At 41.4% G+C, this 20,010-nt stretch overlaps 1 protein-coding gene across 1 annotated transcript in view; it reads left to right on the top strand.

The window, feature by feature from the left end:
- The window catches only part of LOC311131634 (paralemmin-1-like), a 66,086-nt gene that overhangs the window by 28,959 nt on the left and 17,117 nt on the right, over window positions 1-20,010 (top strand). Inside the window, exon 3 of the mRNA XM_084164722.1 lies at window positions 7,115-7,195. Coding sequence (XP_084020848.1) covers window positions 7,115-7,195 — 81 coding nt within the window. The remainder of the gene's footprint in view (window positions 1-7,114; window positions 7,196-20,010) is intronic.

Raw genomic sequence — 20,010 nt, 5'->3', positions numbered from 1 at the left:
AGAGATAATACAAATGATTGTGTATTTCTGTACAAACAACTTACAAACAAGGCTAAATTACAGTCGTTCTAAACATCCAACTGATAATGATACAATATGGTCAAGTACCTCCATACACACCATAAAGGGCTTTCACACATGCAAAAGTGGATGTGGATACAGTATATCCGTTAGAGGCCACAATAAAGGCAATCTAAGGGATTGGGATGTCAATGCAAATGCAATATAGACTCCGCATATTTGGCCCATGCAGGAATCAAACCCTCCATCATGTTGTTCCTAGCACTTTTCTACAACTTACTTAGGAACCTACAGAGTTCCGGGGGCGGAGCTAGCATGTTGGAGTGAACGGCTATGTGTGAGAGGCTCCCGCAACTTTTTTGCGAAATAATCTAACCTAACTTACTTTATTGCACTTGTTACAACAAACTTTTCTTTCTAATACAATATTGTAACTTTCTATGTGAAAATGCCTAGTAATAAGCGACCAAAGGACAATAAATCCACATCAGAGGCCTACTCCCCACCAAACAACGAGACAGACATGGCGGAAGGCACAGGTAACAACGTGACACTTACAGAACTTACCCGGGCTTTGGGAGAACTACGTGTTGCTATAGCGGAGGATCTTAAGGCTACTATTGCTGAACTGGACACTAAAATCGAGAGCACCATTCGAACGGTCGCTTCGCAGGGCCAGAGTATTGTGGACCTTGAGAAAGCTTCTGAATTCAACGCTGGTAGGATCGACGAGTTACAGAAGCTATGCACGTCATTGCAGGATAATGTGCAGAGGCTTTCTGTGAAAGTGGTCGACCTGGAGGGCAGATCCAGGCGTCATAACCTTCGCGTTGTGGGTCTGGCAGAAGGGGTGGAGGCGGGCTCTCGCCCCACCGACTTCTTCGCCAAGCTACTGAAGGATGCAATGGGACCGGATGTTTTGGCGTCGGATCCTCTACTGGACCGTGCACATCGCGCCCTTGTCCCAGTGCCTGGACCGGGCCAGCGTCCTCGCCCAGAAATCATCTGTTGTCACAGTTTCAAGACCAAGGATCTTATCCTGCGCGAGGCTCGAATGAGGGGCAACCTGTTACATAAAGGGCACCCCTTTCGTGTCTATGAGGACTATGCACCCGATGTGGCAAAGCACCGTGCTGGCTACAGAGATGTCATGACCAAACTCTACAAACTCCATCTTCGCCCAGCCTTGCTCTTCCCTGCAAGACTAAGAATTACCCCGCCTTCCGGGGAGAAGATTTGGCTCTCCTCGGTTTTGGACGCAGAGAAGTTTATCCGGGAATATACGCCAATCCCCCGTACAGGTTAGAGTGCCTTGTCATTGTGTGTTAGGGTCTGCTCATGGACTCGAATCCATACCATACCATAACAGGTGAAACCGTATTAAACCGTCTCAGCAAGGGCTACCGAACATGTAATACGATGAGCTGACCAATGGAGGGCGGTCAGAGCTCTCACTTAACGTTAATTTCACTTTCATTCTGACTGGGTTTAGAGCGATGCCTGTTTGGGAGGCCTTCCAGGTCGGATCATTGACACTTTCGGATGGATATACTTATATTCCCCCATTTTTGTTTTGTTTCGTTATTTATTTTTCAATTCTTACATTATTCCTATTACCATACCATGTATTTATTGCTTGCAGGGGTCCGGGGGTGATGGTTGGGAAGGGGCAGACGCAGACACCTGGATAGCAAGTTGATGCTTTGTGCTGTTCTGCCCTTGTCATAGCCTGGCCCGCTCTCACGATTTGATTCCCACCAGCCCTCCGTGGTGCTTGTGTCTGTGTAGGTGTGCGTACATAGAATAATTATTATTTGTACTTTATTATTATTTTCTCTTAGCATTTTAGTATTATATATGTGTATATTTTAAATTAGTATAGATTATTATTCTGGGGTATGAATGTTTGTGTATGTAGATGTGTGTGTATGGATGTATGTGTGTATGCGTGTGTATGTATATATTTAAGAATATTTATTTTATATGTATATATTTTTTTGGGTGTGTGTGTGTATGTATGTGTGTGTGTATACGTGTGTATGTGTGTGTGTGTGCGTATATATATACGCACGTGTATGTGTGTGTGTGTATGTATGCAGGTATGCACATGTATGTATGTGTGTGTGGATGTGTATATGTGTATGTGTGCACATATGTATATATAAATCACTATTTTTTAAAATTATTTTAAAATAATGTATTATTATTTATTTTATTTTTATTTTTTACATTTTTATTTTTTTGATTGGGGGGTACGTTCAATTTATCAAAATCCTTGTTCCCATCTCCTAACCCACAATATGTAACTGTACTGCTGTCTATGTCGGTTACTGATGGTTTATGTTTAGACCGGCATTGCTTAGCAATAGAATATTGTGATGATACATCTTGCTTATCTCAGGGATTGACCCAAGATGAACCTTAAGTGCGCAATATGTTTAAGTTGCAACTTATTCTGTTTAGGTTTATTAAATGCTAATTGAACACTTTAAGTGCGGGAGCCTCCTCAGTTCATATGTTAGTAGAAGTTCTAGGACAGTGAGAGGTGAGCGTATAGTTGGGATTTTATTTTTGTTTTACCTCTTGTTCGAGGTCGCGCCGTGCTTTTTTGGCATCGGCCAGACAATGTGTTTGTTATTTTTATTTTCATATTTTTTTCTGTCCTATGTGTGTATGCCTGTTAAATGTGGGTTGATGGGGGGGTAAAGGTTGGGGAAAGTAGGGGAACAGGGTGGAGAGTAAAGGTGCTTGCGGGGGGGGAGGGGTGGGTTGGATACTGCTCGGGTGTAGGTGCTACATATGCTGATCGTGATGGTTTGGTGCGCTTTCTTACCTTTTTAGTGAGTTACATGTTATGCAGACCACCATAGGAACTACAAATGAGAGGAGGGCGGGACTTACATTCACTTCCTGGAATGTCAAGGGTTTAAACGAACCAATTAAGAGAGGCAGGGTCCTAGCCCACTTGAAAGCACTTTCGTCTGATATTATATTTTTGCAAGAAACCCATCTGAAAAACAAATCTCATAACAGACTTAAATGTAAGTGGGTGGGGCAAGTGTATCACTCTAACTTCTCTGCCAAAACGAGAGGCACAGCGATTCTGGTACGGAAAGGAATTCCCTTTCTACATAAAACCACTTGTGGATAAAGAGGGTCGTTATGTGATCGTAATAGGAGAGATCCATTCTACATCTGTAACTCTACTAAATATCTATGGGCCAAACATTGATAACCCCTCTTTTTTCAAAAGAGTCCTTGCCCTGATTCCAGATATCTCCCATACTAATCTGGTCATTGGAGGGGACCTTAACTGTGTACTAGACCAATATTTGGATAGATCCTCTACCCGGCGAACCCCTACCTCCTATTCAAGCGAATTCTTGAATACCTACATAAAAAATTCGAACTTATTTGATATATGGAGGATCTCTAATCCTACGGGTAGGGAATACTCCTTTTACTCTCATGTTCACAATGTATATACTCGAATTGACTACTTTTTGGTTGATGCTAAACTACTCCCCTATACCTGTAATGTGAGATATCATGATATTATAATCTCTGACCACAGTCCACTCACCTTCTCCCTGAGATTGGGTGACATCGTACCAAACGAGAGGGTCTGGAGGTTGAATCCTCAACTCCTCACAGAACCAACATTCTGTGAACATCTTAAAGACCAAATTACATTTTTCTTTGATACCAACGACAACACAGAGACTTCCCCAGCATTATTGTGGGAAACGCTGAAGGCTTATTTGAGAGGCTGTATCATCTCCTTTCAGACTGCCAGGAGTAGGCAAAACTGAAAAAAATTGGTAGAACTGGAGGGACAAATTCACTTACTGGATAGGGAGAATGCTAGACATCCATCTATGGAGAAACAAAAAAATTATGTCTTAAAAATTTTAATACAATCAGATCCTCTCGGCTAAAATTTCTAAATCTTTTCTCTATGCCAAGCAAAAATATTTTGAGTTTGGTGACAAACCACACAAATTACTCACCAGACAACTTCGAAAAAATGTGAGTGACCGAATGATTCACAAAGTTAAATCTGCATCTGGGGAATTACTCTCCTCCCCCAAAGACATCAATAACAGATTCCGTCAGTTTTATGAGACTCTATATACATCTAAAGCGGATCCTAATCCCTTAATTAGGCAAAACTTTTTGGAGGACTGTAATCTTCCTGCCCTGAACCAGGAAGACTCTAACTTCCTGAATAAGGAAATATCTCTTGAAGAAATTAGAGAAACAATTAAATCTCTAAAGAGTGGCAAGACCCCGGGCCCAGATGGATACCCTGGTGAATTCTATAAAACATTCAGCAACATGCTCTCTCCCTACCTGCACAAAATGTTGGTTCGGGCCAATGAGGATGGAGCTCTCCCATCTACTTTGGATGAGGCGTTTATTACAGTTATACATAAGAAGGGTAAAGATCCGGAAGAGGTAGGGTCATACAGACCAATATCCCTCCTTAATACAGACCAAAAGATTTTAGCAAAAACTCTGGCTAACTCTGGCTAACTCTGGCTAACAGGCTTAGCATATATATATAATTGGCAAATTGGTCCATTCGGACCAGACCGGCTTTATCCCTAACAGAAACTCATTCTTCAATCTCAGGCGCCTCTTCAACATTATGTATTCTCAGAGGTTACCTAACATGGACCTTGACATTATATCTCTTGACGCCGAAAAGGCCTTTGACCAAGTTGAGTGGCCCTATCTATTCAAGGTCCTACAGAAATTTTATATTGGAGATGGGTTCATAAATTGGATCCAGCTTTTATATAGGAACTCCTGTGCAAGAATACTCACTAACCAATCACTGTCGCCCCGATTTAACCTTCACAGAGGGACAAGGCAGGGTTTTGCGCTGTCGCCTATGCTCTTCGCCCTAATTATTGAACCTCTCGCTCAAGCGATCAGATCTCATTCAGCAATACACGGCTATAATACTAAAGATACTCTAAATAAGATTTCCCTATACGCAGATGATATTCTCCTCTATGTAACAGAACCCCAAGCTAGTATTCCAGCTATTCTTGAGGTGATTAATTTGTTTGGTACCTTCTCGGGATACAGAATAAATTGGAACAAGAGTGAATTAATGCCCATACGGTTGCAAAACACCTCCTGGCTAGAACATCTTCCAGTTAAGTTATCTTCAGAAAAATGTATCTACCTTGGAATTGTAGTTACCAAACAATACTCCTTACTATTTAAAGAGAATTTCCCTTCTCTGATGCATAATCTCAAGGCAAACATACCATTTTGGAGAACTCTCCCAATTTCTCTGCTCTGAAGAATTAATGCCATTAAAATGGTCTTCCTCCCACAACTGCTCTACCTATACCAGAACATCCCAGTATTCATACCTAAATCCTTTCATAAACAACTGGACTCTATTATCAATCCTTTCATCTGGGATTATAAAACACACAGGATAGGTAAAAAACACCTATGTAAATCCAAGATGGAAGGAGGATTGTCTCTCCCAAATGTTATATTTTACTATTGGGCCGCTAACCTCCGCGCTGTTACGTTTTTGCTGGATGTCGCACCCCCGCTATCCAGCTGGCTTAGCATGGAGTGGGAGGAGTGTCACCCCTTCTCTATTGGTGCTGTGATTTTGTCACCTGTCAATCTGGAGATGTCACTTTACCGTAACAATCCTATTATACATAGTACAGTCCGAATCTGGAAGCAAATTAAAGTCCACTTTGAGCTTAGTCCAATATCATTCATGCTCCCTGTTGCCAGGAATCCCTCCTTTGCCCCCTCTAACCTTGATAACACCTTTGAGCGATGGTGAGAGTTGGGTTTAAGTACCATAGGGGATTTATATATAGGAGGGACCTTTGCTTCCTTTGAATCGCTGAGGGAAACTTATAACCTTCCCAGAAGTAACTTTTTCAGATACCTACAAATTAGAGACTATGTTAGAAAACACCTCCCAACATTTGAGAATGCTAAACCTTCCATGTTTGACGGATGCATAAAAATATGCCCCACCTCAGACAAACTGATATCTCGTCTATATGACGCTTTTCAATCTGTTAGTGCACCCTCTACTGATGCCATTAAGGCAAAATGGGAGGAAGAACTAGGGACTGATATTTCGGTGTCAGACTGGGAGGATAGCTTGGAGTATATCCACACCTGCTCCATTAACTCCAGACATCGTCTCATACAATTTAAGGTATTACACAGATTACACTATTCCAAAACTAAACTGCATAGGATATTTCCTGATACATCCCCTATGTGTGATAAATGTCAGGCTGAGCAGGGTACACTACTCCACTGCTTTGCCCTATGCTCTAGTCTGTATGGTTATTGGTGTGGAATTTTTGGGGTCCTCTCTGAAGTTCTGGAGACTTCAATAGACCCAGACCCGCTTCTGATAATCCTGGGAGTGTCCGATTCCCTAAACGGATTAACCAACTCCCAAAAACAACTCATCTCTTACAGTCTCATTTCGGCAAAAAAAATAATCTTGTTGTTTTGGAAAAGGAGGGAAGCGCCCTCTACCAAATTATGGCTCAGCGAATTGGCAAACACTGTACACTTAGAAAGAATTAGATATATTCTGAACAATAAATTATCAACATTTGATCAAATCTGGCAGCCTTTCCTCTCTTACTTGGACCAGTCGGCGCTGTGAATTTGTACTTTTTAACGCACTCTCAATTGTCATTTTGTAATCTACCTTTGGGCAGCGTGTGCTGGCCCCGACATTCGAGCAGTCGGGAGGGGAATAGGGTGGAATAAGGGGGGGGGGGGGGGGGGGGTACCCTTTTTCTTTCTACCTGTCCCTGTTCTGTATGTCGTGTTTTGTAATATTTGTTTTATGTCCAGAACTCTGGGTCTTGTTGTTCATGTCTGTTCTCTTATGTTTAGATAAGAACTGTACACATGTCTTTCATACCTATACACCATTCTTGTATGTTTAAAAAAAATAATATTTGAACAGGAACCTACAGAGTTCCATACTCCATCCATCCGTACTCTTTACTGTTGGTTTGCATTAAATGTCTTCTCCCCACATACTGACAGTGTTTTCCTTATGCTCCAACAGGAGAAGAGGAAGAGGCAGACAGAGATTGAGAATAAGAAGAGGCAGCTGGAAGATGACAGGAGACAGCTCTCTCACCTCAAGGTAAGAAGGGGGACAGGATGGGACACTGGGGGAACACTGAGGGGTGGATGGGACACTGAGCATCCAGCTGTTGGGTGCAGTTATTTTGGTTTCACAGTACAACAGGATCGGGTGCAGGAGCGTTGGAAAGTACAAATACATTTTCACTTTGAAGAGTGTAGTAGTGCCAATGTTGTCACGGCAACCCCTCAGAGAATTTGGAAAATATCTTAGCCGTCCGAATCTCTTATCACTTTAATCTCAGACATTTTGTATGTAGTTGGTGTTTTTAATGGAGCTCAAGATCCACCTAGCTAGCACATAACGTTCTGAGAACCATATGTTTCTTAGAGCTTGGTGAGAGCGTAGTTGTCCTATGGTTATTTTGCATACAACCTTCCCACAACTATCTGGGAATGGTGCAGGATAGTTGCTTGGCTTTGGAACATTCTCAGTACATTTAAGGAACTTAACAAAAAAACATTATTTTCTTGGTATTTCATTACTTTAACAGAACGTTTCCTAAAAGTTCAAATATGGTTACATTGAATTAGATTTTTGGTAATGTTCTATGAACGTTCTTCAACTGGTTTGACATTGGGAATGTTCTCAAATAGTTCTGTGCGAATTTCTGTACTTCAGCATAACGTTTCCTACAGGTTGCCTCATGGTTCTATTTAAAGTCATGTTCTCAGAACATTAAGAAAACTTTCCATAAAAAACACAAGAAAACATTAGTAACGTTCAAAGAAAGTTCTAAGAATGTTATTTAAAAACATATACATTCCGTTCTCAGCGTCAACAAAAATGTGAGGCACAGCTGAGTGAGCATAATAATTAGCTTTTTTTTTTACTAGACTGATGGCCTGCATCTGATGGTCAGTCTGAGGGGAGGGAGCAGCTGATGGCGAAACTCAAGTCGCACTGCATTATTTCTGCCTCATGCACCAATTCATATTGTTACTCCTATGACCAGCAAAAGTGAAATATTATTGCAGCTGCAGTGCTGGTTGTAGTGTGAGTGGAAGTAGGTTGAATGCGCATTTTATGGCTTATAAAATTGTTGACAGTGCTGAATAACAACTTAAACATTAACTTACTTATAAAAACAGCAGCTCTTTGCTGTATTCGAGTCTCTCTCTAGTCATGGTTTTAAAAGTTTTGAAATCTCACAGTATCAACTTTGCTGTGTGTTCGAAGCTTCTTTTTACGGCTCGAGGAAACTGTGCAGACACAGTGATCTGAGCTATCTGATTGGCCAGCGGTAGGCATATAAGTGCACTTGATTTGCACTCTTGGCCTGCCGGGTAGGCAGTGTTCTACCTTCAGACACATTAAATGGTTCAAAATTGGAACACTTTGCCTTCCCTGTACTAGGGCTGCTGAGTCAAGTGCACCTATCACCAACAGCGCGAAACAAATAAAAAAAATTGGAACACAAGGCTTTATCTTTGGGTTTTTTACAGAAATGTTTTGCAATCGACCAGTTGGCGACCACTGCTCTATCTTGTTAAGTGTGTTCAGGTGTGTTGGCCGTGCCCACTAATTGGCCACACCTGATCTTAATGAGTGCTTGTGTCCTTTGAAATGGGGCCTGTTTGAATAGACAAAAATGAACAGCTTTGTAATAGTATAAAAAAACATCACATGCCAGCTCCATTCTGGTGGCCCAGTGGACTACTTCCATGGCTAGAGAACAGAAGATCATATGTTTGAATCTCACTGATGCTGTGCCACAATAACAAAATAATTGTGTTTGCATGATTAATGCCTAAGTAAATTAATTTCCATGTGTCTTATCTGTGCTTGGAGTTCAAAACAGTTAAACTGAGCTAGCAGTGTTATTAAAAGTCTGTTCAGTGAAAGTTTTAAGGAAAACTCAAATTAACCTTTACATTTCATTCAAAACATTTACAACATTTAGAGAATGTTCTCAGAACGCTATTTAATTACCTTCAAATAACCTATAATTTCAGTTCTCAGAACGTTAATAAAACCTCCCAGGAAAACTTTCAGAGAACCATATTAAAACATTCTCAGAACCTCCCTGCGACCTAAAAAGTTCCCAGAACAGGCTAAATGTTCACTTCCGTTCTCAGAACCTTTAAAAAACATTCAGTTTTACCGGACAGGCAACTTATGGCTTCGTTCCCAGAACCAATGAGAAACCAAAATCGTACGATCCCACAACTTCCAAGGAGTGGTGTGGTGGCTTGAGTATGATGGTTTCCTACGCCCTTTCCTTTTAATATAATGTTTATTTAGGAGTGCAGCATTGACTAATCCGTTTTTAGGGGGGTAGTTAACCGTGCCAGTAAGGCTTGGCAGTGGGTGTGCAAGGAACTGGGCACCAACTCCTAAAGTCTAGAGGAGTAGAGGGGCCTTTCTATGGAATGGGCACAGCAGGGATCTAGAAGGACTTGGCTGGGGCTGGTAGAATTGAACTCCTGCACTGGGCATCAGTAAAGGGTGTGTGTGTGTTAGTGTGTGCATGGATGTGTGTGTGTGCTTATGTGTGTGCACGCATGTGTGTGTGTTCAAGGGTCCTGAAGGCACATGGCTGGACAGAGGAGGCGCTATGCTCAGACAGCAAAAGAAGAAGAATCCCTCTGAAAAAAAACCTAAAAAGTTTGGCTTTAAAAGACATCCTGTTTTGGAGCAAGAAAAAAACACACTTCCCCTGCTAAATATGCAGTGCATTGTCTAGCCCTGATTTACTTTCAGCTAGCTGCATTCTTGTATTGTGGAAAGTCCGTTTGGCGTTGTTGCTTTTGGTTGCATGACTTTTTGCTTTTATTTGGTTTCTAATACTTGTGGCCTCTAAAACAAGCTTTCATCGCTTTTCAATTACCCTTCACCTCAGTCATGTTTCACTGTTCGAAACAACAAGAGTAAAATGGCACTAGTCAATATAATGAAAGGTTTACAAGTGCGATCTCCATATTGGATTCTGTTACTCTTCTATTTCCTCTGTTTGTTGGTCCAATGGATGGATTGAGGATCAATGGATAGTGATCAGGTCTCCACATAGGCCGTGTCCCAAATAGCAACCTATTCCCTACATAGTACACTTCTTTTGACCAGGGCCCATAGTGTTCTGGTCAAAAGTAGTGCACTTTATAGGGAATAGGGTGCCATTTGGGACGCATCCATAGTTATCAGTGATGCAGCTAATACAGCTAGCCCAATGCAAGCAGAGAGAGAGCCGGCCAGCCAGAGGGAGATAAGATCCAAAAAGTGGACTCATTAGCAGTTTCCATGGAGCTCAACTGTCCAGTCAGCAGACACACTGAACAGAGAGCGAGAGAGAAAGAGAGAGAGAGAGAGAGAGAGAGAGAGAGAGAGAGAGAGAGAGAGAGAGAGAGAGAGAGAGAGAGAGAGAGTAATGGGGGTAGGTGATATAAAAAGAGAAACAGAGGGAGAGAGAGATGAGAGGGAGAAATAATGGGTAGGGGATAGAAAGAGAGAGAAAGAGAAACATAGATGAGAGGGAGAGGGAGCAGGAGAGAGAGAAACAAATGTAGAAATAGAAACAGAGGGGAGAGGCAGGAAGCTGAATGGTGGGGGAATACAGACCAGTAGCATTCAGATTTTTCACCTCACTGTCTCTCAGCAGACATTGTTGTTTTATTTTTATTTATTTTTGATTGGTGCAGGGATTTAGACGTTATAGGCTATTGGTCCATGGGGATGGACAACAGGGCTGCGATAGGTCAATGCCCTCCCAACACTATCAATCCAGGAAATGTACTGAAATCCAACTGGTCATTTGGTATTGTGCTGTTATTGTCTATAAAGATTATTTTGATTTCTTAATTGAATTTCAATACATTTCCTAAGTTGATTGAGTAATAAAACTAGAAATGGCCCCAGCTACACTCTTAGAAAAAAAGGTGCTATCTAGAACCTTAAAGGGTTCTTCGGCTGTCCCCATTTGATAACCCTTTGAAGAACCCTTGTTGGTTCCAGATAGAACCCTTTTGGCTCCAAGTAGAACTGTTTTGAGTTACATGTACAACCCTTTACACTGAGGGTTCTACATGATACCCAAAATGGTTCTACCTGGAACCAAAAAGGGTTTTTACCTGGAACCAAAAAGGGTTCTCCTATGGGGACAGCCGAATAACCATTTTGAAACCCTTTTTTTCTAAGAGTGTATGATGGTCACAGGAGGTAGTAGAACAGTAAAGGATGTCAGTTTGGGATTCAGTACCACAATATGCTGCTTGTCTGTTATTGTTATAGTTATTCTGCAAATGTAGATTCACTACAACTCCTGCTTCATCATATTTCCCAATAGAGTCAGTTTAGAAATATGACAAGGATATTGGGTAGCTATTATTACAAAACGTTGTTTGTCTGATCATGTTTGAGTTACAGTAAAATATAATCATGTGAAGCTAACTGCTGTGGCTAATTCTGTGCCCCTGATCTTTTACAAATGAGTGAAATGCCCAGTTGGTGTGTGAGAGTGTGTGTACTGTATGTGTGTGTGCCTGTCAGTATGCATGTTGTGTGTGCACATCTCTGTGTGTGTGTGTGTGTGTGTGTGTGTGTGTGTGTGTGTGTGTGTGTGTGTGTGTGTGTGTGTGTGTGTGTGTGTGTGTGTGTGTGTGTGTGTGTGTGTGTGTGTGTGTGTGTGTGTACCCGTATGCACATATACATGTGTGTTTATTTATGGGGCATTGTGCTCCCCCAGAACAATGGATCAAACACAGGGTACATGTGTGGGAGCTGCTGTGGCTTTGTCCTCTTGCATCCGACGGGGCGACGGTGTGTGTGTGTGTGTGTGTGTGTGTGTGTGTGTGTGAACCGCGTGAACAGGTGATGATGACCCCCAATCATAGAGCCCACCAGGGGAGAGGCAGGGAGAGCATACGCAGAGGAGATGGATAAGAGAGGAGAGAGGAGGGAAGGTGAGAGTGGAGGGGAGAGCGGTAGAGTAGAGAGGATTGTGAAAACATCTTCTCTCGCTGTGGCATCAAGGAGAGGTGATAGAGAAATGGAAACTGATCATGACAGGGGTTATATTTACACAAATACATCATGGTTATTTCTCAGAGAGAGGGTGAGAGAGAGAGAGAGAGAGAGAGAGAGAGAGAGAGAGAGAGAGAGAGAGAGAGAGAGAGAGAGAGAGAGAGAGAGAGAGAGAGAGAGAGAGTGAGAGAGAGAGAGACACAAACCATCTTATTGATAAGAGTGAGATGGTTGGGTCATGAGATAGTTGAGTTAGATGGATTTTTCCTGCCTGGGGTTGAATTCATGAATAGTGATATTATTCAATGCTGGATACATTGGCGAGGCTTGAGACTCTTTCATTGCTGCAAAAATAACCTTTACCCATCTTTTCCTGCTTTTGAAAGAGATTGGGTTCCTATAAACCAATCCCCTAAAGGGGAAATTATGCAAATCCATAATGCTGCATTTACAGTTGGAGTCGGAAGTTTACAGACACCTTAGCCAAATACATTTAAACTCAGTTTTTTCACAATTCCTGATATTTAATCCTAGTAAAAATTCCCTGTCTTAGGTCAGTTAGGATCACCACTTTATTTTAAGAATGTGAAATGTCAGAATAATAGTAGAGAGAATGATTTATTTCAGCTTTTATTTATTTCATCACATTCCCAGTGGGTCAGAAGTTTACATACACTCAATTAGTATTTGGTAACATTGCCTTTAAATTGTTTAACTTGGGTCAAACGTTTCGGGTAGCCTTCCACAAGCTTCCCACAATAAGTTGGGTGAATTTTGGCCCATTCCTCCTGACAGAGCTGGTGTAACTGAGTCAGGTTTGTAGGCCTCCTTGCTCGCACACGCTTTTTCAGTTCTGCCCACAAATTTTCTATAGGATTGAGGTCAGGGCTTTGTGATGGCCACTCCAATACCTTGACTTTGTTGTCCTTAAGCCATTTTGCCACAACTTTGGAAGTATGCTTGGGGTCATTGTCCATTTGGAAGACCCATTTGCGACCAAGCTTTAACTTCCTGACTGATGTCTTGAGATGTTGCTTCAATATATCCACATCATTTTCCTTCCTCATGATGCCAACTGTTTTGTGAAGTGCACCAGTCCCTCCTGCAGCAAAGCACCCCCACAGCATGATGCTGCAAAGCACCCCCGTGCTTCACGGTTGGGATGGTGTTCTTTGGCTTGCAAGCAACCCCCTTTTTCCTCCAAACATAGCATTCTATTTCTGTTTCATCAGACCAGAAGACATTTCTCCAAAAAGTACGATCTTTGTCCCCATGTGCAGTTGCAAACCATAGTCTGGCTTTTTTATGGCTGTTTTGGAGCAGTGGCTTCTTCCTTGCTGAGCGGCCTTTCAGGTTATGTCGATATAGGACTCGTTTTACTGTGGAAATAGATACTTTTGTACCTGTTTCCTCCAGCATCTTCACAAGGTCCTTTGCTGTTGTTCTGGGATTGATTTGCACTTTTCGCACCAAAGTACTATTATCTCTAGGAGACAGAACGCGTCTCCTTCCTGAGCGGTATGATGGCTGCATGGTCCCATGGTGTTTATACTCACGTACTATTGTTTGTACAGATGAACGTGGTACCTTCAGGCGTTTGGAAATTGCTCCCAAGGATGAACCAGAATTGTGGAGGTCTACAATTTGTTTCCTGAGGTTTTGGCTGATTTCTATTGATTTTCCCATGATGTCAAGCAAAGATGCACTGAGTTTGAATGTAGGCCTTGAAATAAATCCACAGGTACACCTCCAATTGACTCAAATGATGTCAATTAGCCTATCAGAAGCTTCTAAAGCCATGACATCATTTTCTGGAATTTTCCAAGCTGTTTAAAGGCACAGTCAACTTAGTGTATGTAAACTTCTGACCCACTGGAATTGTGATACAGTGAATTATAAGTGAAATAATCTGTCTGTAAACAATTGTTGGAAAAATTACTTGTGTCATGCACAAAGTAGATGTCCTAACCGACTTGCGAAAGCTATAGTTTGTTAACAAGAAATTTGTGGAGTGGTTGAAAAACAAGTTTTAATGACTCCAACCTAAGTGTATGTAAACTTTCGACTTCAACTGTAGCTGATTTCAACCCATTCCTAAGTGAATGCTGTTCATTGCAATGAATTTGCATTCATGTTACATTTGAAATAAGTAGAAAATTAACATGCAAAATATGAATGCATGATATGAATCCTGTCTACAGTTTGAATAAGTGTGTGTGTGTGTGTGTGTGTGTGTGTGTGCGAGTGTGTGTGTGTGTGTGTGTGTGTGTGCGTGTGTGTGTGTGTTTGTGTGTGTGTGTGTGTGTTTGGACGTGTTTAACTATACTTGTGGGGACATTTTGTTAGTCCCTACAAGGTCAAATGCTATTTCTAGGGGGTTTAGGGTTAAGTTTAGAATTAGTGTTGGGGTTAGGAGCTAGGGTTAGTTTTAGGGTTAGGGTTAGGAGCTATGTTTAGGTTTAGGGTTAAGGTTAGGTTTTGGGGTTAAGGTTAGGGTAAGGGTTAACGTTAGGGTACAGGTTAGGATTAGGGTTAGTGGTTAGGGAAAATAGGATTTGGAATGAGACTGAATTGTGTGTCCCCACAAGGTTAGTTATACAGGACTGTGCGTCTGTGTGTGTGCGCTTGTGCATGCGTGCATGTGGGTGTGTGCACATAGAGGTGTGTAGTTACAGTATGGCTTTGAGCAATAGAAAAAGAGCGCAAGTGACAGACAGAGAGAGAGAGAAAGTGACAGACAGAGAGAGATAGAGAGAGAGAGAGAGAGAGAGAGAGAGAGAGAGAGAGAGAGAGAGAGAGAGAGAGAGAGAGAGAGAGAGAGAGAGAGAGAGAGAGAGAGAGAGAGAGAGAGAGAGAGAGAGAGAGAGAGAAAGAGAGAAAGAGAGAAAGAGAGAGAGAGTGGGTGGGTGGGCCTATGCCCTCCCAGGCCCACCCATGGCTGCACCCCTGCCCAGTCATGTGAAATCCATAGATTAGGGTCTAATTGATTTATTTCAATTGACTGATTTCCTAATATGAACTGTAACTCAGTAAAATCTTTGAAATTGTTGCGTATTGGGTTTATATTTTTGTTCAGTATAGATGGCTGAAGAAGCAATTGGTCCAAATGCACAGACAATAAGCCTGTTAGTAAACATAATATTTATCAATATATATATATATATATATATATATATATATATATATATATATATATATATATATATATATATATGGGATACAGTACCAGTCAAAAGTTTGGACACACCTACTCATTCCAGGGTGCTTCTTTATTTTTTACTTATTTTCTACATTGTAGAATAATAGTGAAGACATCAAAACTATGAAATAACACATATGGAATCATGTAGTAACCAATAAAGTGTTAAACAAATCAAAATATATTTTATATTTGAGATTCTTCAAAGTAGCCACCCTTTGCCTTGATGACAGCTTTACACACTCTTGGCATTCTCTCAACCAGCTTCATGAGGAATGCTTTCATGAGGAATGCTTTTTCCAACAGTCTTGAAGGAGTTCCCACATATGCTGAGCACTTGTTGGCTGCTTTTCCTTCACTCTGCGGTCCAACTAATCCCAAACCATCTCAATTGGGTTGAGGTCAGGTGATTGTGGAGGCCAGGTCATCTGATGCAGCACTCCATCACTCTCCTTGGTCAAATAGCCCTTACACAGCCTGGAGGTGTGTTTTGGGTCATTGTCCTGTTGAAAAACAAATGATAGTCCCACTAAGCGCAAACCAGATGGGATGGCGTATCGCTGCAGAATGCTGTGGAACCATGGTGGTTAAGTGTGCCTTGAGTTCTAAATAAATCACCAACAGTGTCACCAGCAAATCACCCCCACACCATAACACCTACTCCTCCATGCTTTACGGTGGGAACTACACATGCAGAGATCATCCGTTCACCCACACCGCGTCTCACAAAGACACAGCGGTTTGAACCAAAAATCTCCAATTTGGACTCCAGACCAAAGGACAAATTTCCTCCGGTCTAATGTCCATTGCTCGTGTTTCTTGATCCAAGCAGGTCTCTTCTTCTTATTGGTTTCCTTTAGTAGTGGTTTCTTTGCAGCAATTCGACCATGAAGGCCTGATTCACTCAGTCCCCTCTGAACAGTTGATGTTGAGATTTGTCTGTTACTTGAACTCTGTGAAGCATTTATTTGGGCTGCAATTTCTGAGGCTGGTAACTCTAATGAACTTATCCTCTGCAGCAGAGGTAACTCCGGGTCTTCCATTCCTGTGGCGGTCCTCATGAGAGCCAGTTTCATAATAGCGCTTGATGGTTTTTGTGACTGCACTTGAAGAAACTTTCAAAGTTCTTGAAATGTTCCGTATTTTTTTTTTGACTGACCTTCATGTTTTAAAGTAATATTATGATGGACTGTCGTTTCTCTTTGCTTATTTGAGCTGTTCTTGCCATAATATGGACTTGGTCTTTTACCAAATAGGGCTATCTTCTGTATACCCCCCTACCTTGTCACAACACAACTGATTGGCTCAAACACATTAAGAAGGAAAGAAATTCCACAAATTAACTTTTAAGAAGGCACACCTGTTAATTGAAATGCATTTCAGGTGACTACCTCATGAAGCTGGTTGAGAGAATGCCAAGAGTGTGCAAAGTTGTCATCAAGGCAAAGGGTGGCTATTTGAAGAATCTGAAATATAAAATATATTTTGATTTGTTTAACACTTTTTTGGTTACTACATGATTCCATATGTGTTATTTCATAGTTTACTATGTAAAAAATTTTTAAAATAAAGAAAACCCCTTGAATTAGTAGGTGTGTCCAAACTTTTGACTGGCAGTGTAAATGGAATAATATCACAAAAAATGTCCAACTGTCACTATTCACTATCTCAATATCAATCTATCCAACAATGTCACCAACTCACCAATCTTCTAAATCACACATGCATAGTACTAGTTTCATTCTCTGATCCTTTGATTGGATGAACAACATGTTTGTTCATACTGCAAAAGCTTTAATTAATTGGAGGACATCCTCCGGAAGTTGTCATAATTACCATGTCGTTCTATGGAAGGGGTGAGGAGCACTCGCCTCCTAGGTTTTGTATTGAAGTCAATGTAGCCAGAGGAGGACAGAAAATAGCTGTCCTCCGGCTACACCGTGGCACTACCCTAGAGGGCACTGTTGAGACTACTGTAGACCATTGCAAAACAGTGTTTTTATCAGGTATTTGGTGACGTAAATATATTTACTATAGTTTTATCTAAAAATGATAACTTTTTTAATGTTTCCTTATTTTAAATTTTTCTGAAATTCACTAAGTAGGATGGTCCTCCCCTCCCTCCTCTGCGTTACAAAGTGGGATTGAAATTAATTTAATCATGATTTTCCTTGTCATTGATCTACACAAAATACTCTGTAATGTCAAAGTGAAAAAAATAAAATAATGAAAATAATGAAAAATAAATCACTTATATACCTTGATTAGATAAGTAATCACCCCCTGAGTCAATACATGTTAGAAACCCATTTGACAGTGATTACAGCTGTGGGTCTTCTTGGGTAAGTCTCTAAGAGCTTTGCACACCTGGATTGTGCAATATTTGCCCATAATTATTTTCAAAATTATTCAAGCTCTGTCTTTGTCAAGCACACCCATACCATGATGCAGCCACCATCATGCTTGAGAATAAGGGGGATTTCAGGGGATGTTGGATTTCCCCTGAACATAAGGCTTTGCATTTAGGCCAAAAAGTGTATTCCTTTGCCGTTTTTTTTATTGCAGTATTACTTTAGTGCCTTGCATGTTTTGTATATATTTTTTTTATTATTTCCCCTCTGTCATTTAGGTCATTGTTGTGGAGTAACTACAATGTTGTTGATCCATCCTCAGTTCTCTCCCATCACAGCCATTGAACTCATGGCCTCATGGTGACATCCCTGAGCAGTTTCCTTCCTGTCCTGCAGCTCATTTCAGAAGGATGACTATATCTTTGTTTTGTCTGGGTGGTTTAATACATCATCCACAGCATAAATATTAACTTGGCCATGCTTAAAGAGATAGTCTAATGTCTGATTTGTTATTGTTACCCATCTACCAATCACTGCCCTTCTTTATGACGCTTTCGAAAAGCTCCCAGGTCTTTGTAGTTTAATCTGTGCTTGAAATTCAATACTTGACTGAGGGACCTTACAGATGTTGTATGTATGGGGGACAGAGGAACGGGTAGTCATTCAAAAATCATGTCAACCCCTATTGTTTCATACAGAGTGAGTCCATGTAATTTATTAAGTGATTTGTTAAGCCACATTTTACTCCTGAACTAATTTAGGCTTGCCTATACAAAAGGTGTGAATACCTTTGCAACAACTACAGTGAGGGAAAAAAGTATTTGATCCCCTGCTGATTTTGTACGTTTGCCCACTGACAAAGAAATGATCAGTCTATAATTTTAATGGTAGGTTTATTTGAACAGTGAGAGACAGAATAACAAAACAAAAATCCAGAAAAACGCATGTCAAAAATGTTATAAATTGATTTGCATTTTAATGAGGGAAATAACTATTTGACCTCCTCTCAATCAGAAAGATTTCTGGCTCCCAGGTGTCTTTTATACAGGTAACGAGCTGAGATTAGGAGCACACTCTTAAAGGGAGTGCTCCTAATCTCAGCTCGTTACCTGTATAAAAGACACCTGTCCACAGAAGCAATCAATCAATCAGATTCCAAACTCTCCACCATGGCCAAGACCAAAGAGCTCTCCAAGGATGTCAGGGACAAGATTGTAGACCTACACAAGGCTGGAATGGGATACAAGACCATCGCCAAGCAGCTTGGTGAGAAGGTGACAACAGTTGGTGCGATTATTCGCAAATGGAAGAAACACAAAATAACTGTCAATCTCCCTCGGCCTGGGGCTCCATGGAAGATCTCATCTCGTGGAGTTGCAATGATCATGAGAACGGTGAGGAATCAGCCCAGAACTACACGGGAGGATCTTGTCAATGATCTCAAGGCAGCTGGGACCATAGTCACAAAGAAAACAATTGGTAACACACTACGCCGTGAAGGACTGAAATCCTGCAGCGCCCGCAAGGTCCCCCTGCTCAAGAAAGCACATATACAGTCCCGTCTGAAGTTTGCCAATGAACATCTGAATGATTCAGAGGAGAACTGGGTGAAAGTGTTGTGGTCAGATGAGACCAAAATCGAGCTCTTTGACATCAACTCAACTCGCCGTTTTTGGAGGAAGAGGAATGCTGCCTATGACCCCAAGAACACCATCCCCACCGTCAAACATGGAGGTGGAAACATTATGCTTTGGGGGTGTTTTTCTGCTAAGGGGACAGGACAAATCTTGGGTGAGAACCTCCTTCCCTCAGCCAGGGCATTGAAAATGGGTCATGAATGGGTATTCCAGCATGACAATGACCCAAAACACATGGCCAAGGCAACAAAGGAGTGGCTCAAGAAGAAGCACATTAAGGTCCTGGAGTGGCCTAGCCAGTCTCCAGACCTTAATCCCATAGAAAATCTGTGGAGGGAGCTGAAGGTTCGAGTTGCCAAACGTCAGCCTCGAAACCTTAATGACTTGGAGAAGATCTGCAAAGAGGAGTGGGACAAAATCCCTCCTGAGATGTGTGCAAACCTGGTGGCCAACTACAAGAAACGTCTGACCTCTGTGATTGCCAACAAGGGTTTTGCCACCAAGTACTAAGTAATGTTTTGCAGAGGGGTCAAATACTTATTTCCCTCATTAAAATGCAAATCAATTTATAACATTTTTTACATGCATTTTTCTGGATTTATTTGTTGTTATTCTGTCTCTCACTGTTCAAATAAACCTACCATTAAAATCATAGACTGATCATTGTCACGT

Source organism: Coregonus lavaretus, assembly GCF_964263955.1.
Source record: "Coregonus lavaretus genome assembly, chromosome: 6".
In the NCBI taxonomy this organism is placed as follows: domain Eukaryota; kingdom Metazoa; phylum Chordata; class Actinopteri; order Salmoniformes; family Salmonidae; genus Coregonus; species Coregonus lavaretus.
The sequence above is the reverse complement of the archived record's forward strand: the minus strand, read 5'-3'. Positions and strand labels throughout refer to the sequence as shown.